This window comes from Apis mellifera, linkage group LG1 (assembly GCF_003254395.2).
Source record: "Apis mellifera strain DH4 linkage group LG1, Amel_HAv3.1, whole genome shotgun sequence".
In the NCBI taxonomy this organism is placed as follows: domain Eukaryota; kingdom Metazoa; phylum Arthropoda; class Insecta; order Hymenoptera; family Apidae; genus Apis; species Apis mellifera.
The window spans coordinates 10,928,603-10,937,505 of NC_037638.1; the positions used below are offsets into that span (position 1 = coordinate 10,928,603).

Here is an 8,903-nt window from a genome sequence, read left to right on the forward strand (position 1 = left end):
TCTTATAACTTTTTTTTAAAACATTTTAAAAATATAGATAAGATAACAAATGGACATAAATTAGTTTACCTTTACATAAAATTAAAAAAAAAAATAGAAAATATAACTCAAAATGAATTTTTATCTTTATGAGACATATAATAAAATAGATTTATTGGATAATATATGATTTCTAATTTGAAAAGAGGTTGATATAAATATAAGATATAAGATATTTGAAAGAAACTAGGTCAAAAATTTAAGAAATGATTTTAAAAATTAAAACAAATACAGAAAAGATAATATATAAAAAATATCGGTTGATGTTTATTTATTAAATTACAAGTAATTTAATTTTTAATGAAATTGCTAATAATTCAATAAGTAAGTCTCGACCGATATTTTTGCATACCAACTCTTTAAATTCTTTCTTAAATTAATTCTTTAAATCTAACTACTTAAACTACCTAAACATTCTATAAATTTATATAACATATAATATAACATACTATGTTAACAAAATAATAATGATAGACATCTTTTTTCATAGCTAATAAATCGAATCGAGATTAACCACGAAAAACTTCATTCCTCTTTTATTCATTTGTATGAAATCTGAAAGAATTCACTGATTTTTTTTTCCTCGCCAATCAACAGTACTATCTTCTATTCATATATCAAAAATCCAAAAAAATTCTAAATTAAATTTAAGTTAAATTTAAGTTAAAAAAATCTAAGTTAAATTTACCTTCTAATCTAAATCAGAATTATTACTAATTATTATGATAATACATATTACATATATATATATATATATATATATATATATAATATAATATATATATATATATATATATATATATATATATTTATGTATACATTGGATATTCTTATAAAATAAAAAAAGAGAAAAGAATTATTTTCTCATAATATAATACAATATACCATTGTCACGTGTATAAAAACGCATACCTACTTTCATTCTATTCGATCGCGAATACATAATATCAAAGATCAGATCGGAAAGACAAGAAGTCCGTGTGACAAGATTGCAAGTAAGCGAAGGGTAGGGAGCACAATGCGATTTTTTTTTTTTTTTAAAACGTCGACGAATTCTTTCTCCCCTGGAGGTAACTTTGGCTATCCATGCCGTAAAACTACTGCTAATTGATGTAAGTCGATAAAAGGTAGATTAGACTTAGACGGTCTTCGTAGCGAACGGAAGCCAATCGTGAAGTGTCAGTCTCTCCGCGCGACAATCATCATCAGAACGACGTTAGCTACGTTCGTTTCATCTTATATCCATTCCACGGTGTTTGTTGTTTCACTTTGATTTTCATCCAAGCGAATTTTTACATTTTTTTTTTCTCTTCTTCTTATCGTTTTCATACGTGTTTAATCGTTTGGGTAAGTCTAAGAGAGAGAAAGTGACAACGAATGTGATGCGGTATTATTAATTTTGTTTTATGGATATACATTTTTTTAATATTCGGATACACAGTGAATTTAACATTTTTGATAACAATAAATGGATATATTTTTCGTACAGTTATTTTGTTTTTCTTGTTTTCTTTTTTTTTGTATTTTTTTTTTCGCTTAAAGATTCTCAATTACCATTTTTATTACATTATAATTTTATTTACGATACGTTATTTGAATCTCCCTCGTTTGTTTAATGTTTCTCGGTGTTTATCTTATTCTACATTTGTCTCGATCCTTCGTTCGTTCAAATAACAAAAAAACATAATGGAATATAATTCTATCCTTCTTAATTAAAATTCTCCAATAATTATATATATATTTTTTTAGTTATACTAACATTGAAATATTGAAGTTAGATTACAGGAATTCAAAATCTAAAGATATTTAAAAAAAAAAAAAAAACAAGAAAAATAATTTTTATTACATATATTATATTTTTAAATGCTAGTAAAAAAAAAAGGATATTTTATCTTTAAAGAATATTTTACCATTGAAATAATATTATTCAGATATTAACTTATGCGAAATAGCGCCGAAATTAATAGAGCACTTAGCATTAATCAAATGAGCAAACAAATTGTAGTTTTTTTGATAAGAAACTAGGATATAGATAATAAAAAGAATAAATAGATAAACGAGATCCAAAGAAAGCAAATTAATAAAAGAGAGAAAAGATCGGAATGGAAGAAAGTTGTTGAACGATATCGAGTTTTAATGATAATCAATTAAAAAATCGATAGAGGAAAGTGTATCGAAATGGGGAGTAGAGGAAAGGAAATGAGTTATCCTAAAAAGATAACGTTTTCAAGAATGCATGTGTAAAACATGAAATAATTAATTAATTGTAACACATTAACCATTTCGTTATTTAGAAAAATGACAACATCCGATCAAACGATGACGAACCAGGCAGAGGAGGATATTGGAAGAAGGCAAGCAGTCCGCATCATACACACTAGAGGAACTCATTACGACATTGGTTTTGATATTGTAAGAATTCGATTGTTCTTTTTTTTTTTTTTTCGATATATCTATTCCGAGGCTCGTATTATAATATTATATTCGCGATTTTATATTCTTTAATAAAAGTGGTAAACGAAAAAAGAAAAGAAATAAACTTAAGAAACGGAATCGTGAATAGTTACATAAGTTAGATATAAATTATTATTGCCAATGATCGTGGCACCATTTGATTATGTTTGAAAAAATAAAATGAAAAGTTAATATCTCGAGTTAATCTCATTATCTTTAGAGGTTATGTTTATTTAATTTTTTTATTGAATTTTTCGATCGATTTTTAATCGACATACCAGACATACCTATGTATCGTATCATTGTGTATAATATATAGGGTGTTGTGTAATCGGTGGTACAAATGCATAAGAAGTATAAGTAGGTGAAAAAATAAAATATAATTTAAGAAAAAAATTGAAAAATTTTTCAAGTACGACTAGACTATTAATATTATTATATGATATATTATGAATAAATTATCGATAACCGGTTCTACATATAAAAGTAAGCAAAAAATGTAAAATAAATTTTCTTCGTTTGAAAATTAATTTTCCAAAAAAAAAAAATTGAATTTAGAAACTTGTCAATTATATTTTTGATTGTATATATGTCCAATCTGATTTTTTTAAAAACTAGGATTTAAGCCATAAAATTTTAATTTATATTTTTTGTTTATTTTTGTATGTAGATTTATCGACGGTTCATTTACATGTATCGTAGAAAATTTGATCGGAAAATAGTTAATTTTAATTTAAAAATTTATCAAACTTATTTTACTTTGATAAACAAAACTTTAAATGAAAAAAATTTTATTCTATTTTGAACTTATTTTTTCACATAAAATTCACTTTTTATTCGATTATACCACTTTATATATCATTGTTATATATAAATAATTATTGAATTATATAAATTTCTATTCAAATTTTATGAATATAATTTTTACCATATATTAATAATTGAACAGATATGCAAATATATTATAATCATTGAATCTAATTTAAAAAATATATTTTTTTTTTTCTACTTTTCTTTACATATTTATTTCAATATTATTCAATTATTATTTAGTTATTGATGTTTTATTTATACCAATAAATTACATACATAAGATTTGAATCTTTCTCACACCTGTGATTCCAAGAGATTGAGTGTGTTACGTAACGTTCAGTTACATAATATTATGCAACTTGAGAAGTTTGCTGTTCAAAAAAATAATATACAGATTTTACAATAATGCTCGCGTATTAAATGTGAAATATGATATTCTCAAGTTCTTTGGATGAAAAGAACATGAGAAATAAAGAAAGAAAAAAATCAATAGTTTGAATAGTTATTGTATTGAAAAGTCCAGTTGAAAAGATTGATTTCGATTCTATTCTAAAACCTATATTTTTATATTTTTCTTATAAAATATTCTTTATACACAGGGTCAAACATTTTCCGGTTTAATTCAGAATTTCATCAATATATATGAACCGCTTAAAAGTTATTTATCACTTTACGAAACAGAAGTGGGTAGAAAAATTTACGATGAGACCCTTGCCTGTGTAGAACAACAGTTTCCTGGATATCTGAAAGAAATTCGAGGAACAGCCGCCGGTGCGAACGTCCCTTTTTACAAGGTACGCAACTATTGTCACTTTTTGAAAAGTTTTGTTTCGCGCGTAAACACGTGCAAACATGCGCGCGCAACTGTTTCCCGCATATCTTTCTCTTAGCCTTGTATACAAATGAATTTATAATTAGTAAATCTGTTATACTTTTTTTTTTCTTTTTTTCTTAAAAAAATTTAATAATAAACTAAATTTACTCGAACAAAAGAAACGAATTAATGAAAAACAATAAAAAACTCGATCAAATGATTTTTTCTTCTTACAGTTATTTCTCATGCATTTAGATGATATCTTGCCAAATGTGGCTAACGAAGGACAAGAGAATACATTACCGATTGGTTGTTCAACTATTATGTGCAATCAACCAGGACAAGTGAGTGATAAGAAGAAACATTATATCTGCGATGGAATGCAATTATCGATGATAGATCTATTAAACCTTAATAATAATCTCATATTATTTGCTTCTTTTATATGATGTTTTTTTATCGATATCTTGCAACAGGAAATTTTAGGACACAATGAAGATGCACTTAGCGAGACGTTAAATCATTGGTACTTAGTTTCTGCGCATGTAATTGAACCAGATAATAAAGAAGAGAAATTTACATCTTTGAGTTATGCTGGATTTTTACCAGGATACACGATGGGTTACAATCATCATGGTCTCGTTTATAGTATCAATACACTTAGTGCTGCTACCTTAAGGTCTGGTAAAACGCGTAAGTATGTTTTTATTTACATTTATAGCATTCATAATACTTTTATTATTATTATTATTATTTTTTTAATATTCTTGACTATTTTAAATAATTTAAATATTTCTTTTAATCATCTACATGAATTATTATTTTATATATAACTTTATAAGCATAAAATATTTTTTTTGTACTTCCTTGAATTTTTAATTATATATAAATACACATTGCATTATAAACAGATAGTAGATATATATCATGCAATATGCAAATAACATACATACATGCATATGGATTTTCTAATTCAATTTTTTTCGAAAAATCTCGGACGAGAAAATATTATTCTATTATTATTTTTTTTTATCTTTATATGAGAAATCACTTCGTACTTTTTTGTAATTTTTTATGGTATATATGTATGTACCTTTAGAAAGAAAGATTTTTTTAATTATTAATTTTCACCTGTTATATTGTATCATATTATATTATATCATTTCCTTTCTTTTAATTTAAATTAGTTTATAATTTTTTATTTTAAATTATTTTAAATAATTTTTCATTTTAAAAATCATAAATGGAATTATACCAAATAGCCAGGTACTTCTTAACTCGAGCGCTATTGACTGCGGAAAATTATGTGCAAGCTCAACAGATTTTAAGAAATGAAGGTTTCGGTGCAGCAGAAGGATTTTCAGTAAATATGACTTTTTTAATGCAAGAAGGGGATAGAATGTTCCATAATGCTGAAGTTGGTCCTTGCAACATTAATGATACGCAATCACAATTGAGTATTTTAACTGTTAGTCCTGGAGAGAATACATTTCACTGTAACAAGTAATTTTATTTTTTTTTCAATATCCTTCTTAATCATCATTTTAGGGTTATTTTCGGATAATTTTTTTTTTAATTCTTTTTTTTTTTTTTATAGATATCTCCGATTGAAGATACCAGAAGTAAAAGGTCTTATTATAGATAGTAGTATCAAAAGAGAAGCTGTCATTTGTAAATACTCTCCTGCTAAATCATACCAAGATGTTATAAATATTCTAAGCGATCAAACGGACGATGAACATAAAGTTTATCAAGACGGTCGTGTGAAAACCATAGCTACCGGTAGGTTTTTTGATTTATTTGTTTTTTTTTTTTTTTCTTCTTTTATGCGACTAAATTATCATTATCATAAAAAGTAAATCGATCAAATATTTATACAAATATAGGTATCTTTGACTGTATCAAAAAAACCTGGTCTATCTATACGGACAAACCAAATCCTACGCAGCCGGTTTTGGTGATACCATTACAATTGCATGATGAATCAACAGTTTCTGCAATGCAATGAAAATTCGTTGAACAAATTAAATAGTTCGTTCTTCGAAAATTTTATTGACTATTTCATCGCAAGATATTGAATTGTTACTTACTTGTTCCTCTTATTCTTTTTTGTTTTTCGTTGTTATAACACATTTAAAATTTTTTTTTAGAAATATGTATAATATTTCTGTTACTGAATCTTATTAGTTATATTGTATTTACAATATTTTCGATATTCTTTCTTCGTATTTTACATATCTTAACAAATTGTCTTTATCCGTAATTTAAATATGATCAAGAATTGAATTATATCATCGAAAAGATAAATCAAAATCAAGGTTTCTTAAAAATAATTAAATGCTTTTTTTTTGCCTTCCATTTTCCTTTTTCTTTTTTGTTTTTTCATATCGAAAAAAGGTTATGATTTATTGGAAGTTACATTTAAACCTCAATATAGAATTACATCCGAAATAATTTAGTATCACGCAACTAAGCTTTGCAATAAACGAAATATATAAAAGTAGAACATATTACTTGTAATAGTGTTTGCAATACATCGACTTTTTGTTTCTATTAGAAACGAAAAATTTCCATAATATTCAATTAATACATTTCAACGGCAATATGTAGGTATCACAACTTTTGGTCGTTTCTTCGATTCCATTTCTGAGAAAAATTCCTTTATATCTTCTTCTCGTACGACTTTTTTATTTTCAGCAAATTTTTGCAAATATCGTTTCAATCGTTCCTTCATATTATTATATTCTGCCAATATATGTATCCATCATGAAATAAACGAAATAATTATCATTTAAACAATTTTTAATCAAATAAATTTTTAATAAATTACCTTCGATAGCCGTCATTTGTTCGACATGACCTAAAGAAGCAAGAGCTTTCATACCCTTTTCATATTGTGATTCTCGGCTATTAATTTTACCAGCTTCCTCGTAAGCATGTACGCTATCCGTTGGATCAAGAAGAAATGCAATATTTTTCTCTCGGTAAAGCTATATATAATTATAAATTGTTATTATAAAAATTTTAGATTTATAAATGTAGGGAATTAAGAATTTTTATTTGAATAAATGAAAGCATTACTTCTTTGCATGTTTTACAAGTACACAGAGCGGCTCTCCATCCTTCTATCCAAAAACAACTTCCTTGTGATGGTATTCTTTTTGCAGAATTATTCCTTGGCATTGTACATTCTTTCAATTGATTTTCAACATTGATTGATTCATCATCTTCTTTGTCCCCGTTAGAACCATCTGTCACTATAAAAAACATTATCATGTATACATTAAACTATTAAAATATAATTTTAAAATAATAATGATAATAACGATAATGATAATCAAAATAATCAAACCAATTTCAAAGTACCTGTATATTTCTTGGCATAATTCCAAAGAAAATCATTCTGTCTCATACAACCAGCACAAATCATTTCATCATATGCAGCATCTGCTGGCATTTCCTTTTCGCATTCTAAATGCTAGTAAAATTAATTACAATTATTAATTACAATTAATCTAAAACTGTCTCAACAAATATATTAATGTATAAATATATTACCTTTGAATGATACCAATCCTCACAGATTATACATTGTAACATTTCATCATTAACAGTATCATCTGGATCTGGATATGGTCTTTCACAAATACAATAAAGACCATCAAAGTTATGGTTATATTGATTTTCAGAATTTATTGAATCCTTTGACTGCAAACAAAAGATTTCTTAAAAATAATTAAATACGAAATATCATATTAAAAAAAATAAAAAATAAATAAAAATATAAAAATCGATAACAAACATACAGCATCTAGATTACACTTTTTCTCCCCAAACTTTGAATTGCCACAGTCACATCTAAAATGTCTTTTAGTATATAATTCAATAAGTTCATGACCTTCATGACAATGAAAACTACAAGCAAGACAAATTGCTGCTCGCATTGATTTCTGACAACAAGTTTTGCATGCATAAAGGGCTTGTCGTGTATAACCCTAAAAAATTTAAATGATTTACTCAAGGCTAAATTTCAAACTCATATTCATAAAATTAGTGTTTATATCATAAGTATTGTACCTTGCTATAAGTACAATTTTTGTCATCAGATGCACCCAAAACCGCATACGCATCTTCTTCTAATTGATTCTCTTCTCGAAGTACATCTAACATTGTAACTGAATTTTCTTCTTCGATAACTTCCTCAACATTTTCAGACATTTTGTTTAATTTATATCCCACACCTAATAGTGAGCCAATTTAATTCGAATCTATTTAATATATTATTAAAAATTTGAAATTAAGGTTATTAACCTCACTTTTTTTTCTTTTAATCAATCTCTGTTCAATTAAAATACTTTTCGAATTACTATTATTAATTATGCTTTATTTACATTTCTAAAACGACAAAAATTCAAAAAAATAATGTTCCCAATGAAATAACACTAAACCACGTCTTGTAACGTTCCGTGTTGTTTTGCGCGACTCCTTCCGTTCAGTTCCTACAATTTAATCACTATTGCGATGATAGCGCTCTTACTTTTTACGGATCTAATTTTTATCTATGGAATTCAAATTATGAATATACTTATATTTATTAAACATATATTTGTTCTTATTATCCATATTCACTTATTAACTATTAACAATTACAAAATTTATTAATTTATTTAATTAACATAGCATTTCTCTTCTAATATTTTATTCCAAAATATTTCTAAAGAATTTAATTTTTACCTCAATACTGGAATTTCAATTATTCAATTTTTTACAATCACAATTAATA

The 8,903-nt window shown here is 25.5% G+C and overlaps 2 protein-coding genes across 6 annotated transcripts; one reads left to right on the top strand and one right to left on the bottom strand.

Annotated features, from left to right (window-relative positions):
- The first annotated feature begins 1,008 nt into the window (after positions 1-1,008).
- Positions 1,009-6,621, top strand: LOC408592. 3 transcript variants are annotated; one of them, XM_006568626.3, is made up of 8 exons: positions 1,009-1,151; positions 2,334-2,451; positions 3,906-4,100; positions 4,357-4,464; positions 4,597-4,813; positions 5,383-5,623; positions 5,718-5,902; positions 6,007-6,621. In XM_006568626.3, the coding sequence occupies exons 2-8, from the start codon at positions 2,338-2,340 to the stop codon at positions 6,126-6,128; spliced, it is 1,182 nt and encodes a 393-aa protein (XP_006568689.1). In that variant the 5' UTR covers positions 1,009-1,151; positions 2,334-2,337; the 3' UTR covers positions 6,129-6,621. The 3 variants fall into 3 exon arrangements, with proteins under 3 accessions (XP_006568689.1, XP_006568690.1, XP_006568688.1); XM_006568625.3 differs by lacking the exon at positions 1,009-1,151 and adding an exon at positions 1,184-1,386; XM_006568627.3 differs by lacking the exons at positions 1,009-1,151; positions 3,906-4,100 and adding an exon at positions 1,183-1,386.
- On the bottom strand, positions 6,332-8,635 carry LOC410726 (putative E3 ubiquitin-protein ligase UBR7). 3 transcript variants are annotated; one of them, XM_006568623.3, is made up of 8 exons: positions 8,437-8,635; positions 8,198-8,361; positions 7,927-8,115; positions 7,679-7,828; positions 7,487-7,598; positions 7,202-7,377; positions 6,951-7,110; positions 6,332-6,865 (listed from the first exon to the last, which is right to left on the bottom strand). In XM_006568623.3, exons 2-8 carry the CDS (start codon positions 8,336-8,338, stop codon positions 6,714-6,716), a joined length of 1,080 nt encoding a protein of 359 aa, XP_006568686.1. In that variant the 5' UTR covers positions 8,339-8,361; positions 8,437-8,635; the 3' UTR covers positions 6,332-6,713. The 3 variants fall into 3 exon arrangements, with proteins under 3 accessions (XP_006568686.1, XP_006568687.1, XP_016768585.1); XM_006568624.3 differs by having other exon boundaries at positions 8,432-8,635; XM_016913096.2 differs by lacking the exon at positions 8,437-8,635 and having other exon boundaries at positions 8,198-8,421.
- Positions 8,636-8,903: the final 268 nt, after the last annotated feature.

Bases quoted from the DNA above. Each gene is read 5' to 3' on its own strand.
- LOC410726 (XM_006568623.3), bottom strand. From the start codon at position 8,338: ATGTCTGAAAATGTTGAGGAAGTTATCGAAGAAGAAAATTCAGTTACA. The intron at 8,116-8,197 runs GTACAATACTTA...TAAATTTTTTAG, and splicing joins AAAATTGTACTTATAGCAAG to GGTTATACACGACAAGCCCT. The intron at 7,378-7,486 runs GTACTTTGAAAT...TGTTTTTTATAG, and splicing joins TTATGCCAAGAAATATACAG to TGACAGATGGTTCTAACGGG.
- LOC408592 (XM_006568626.3), top strand. From the start codon at position 2,338: ATGACAACATCCGATCAAACGATGACGAACCAGGCAGAGGAGGATATT. The intron at 4,465-4,596 runs GTGAGTGATAAG...ATCTTGCAACAG, and splicing joins TGTGCAATCAACCAGGACAA to GAAATTTTAGGACACAATGA. The intron at 5,624-5,717 runs GTAATTTTATTT...TTTTTTTTATAG, and splicing joins AATACATTTCACTGTAACAA to ATATCTCCGATTGAAGATAC.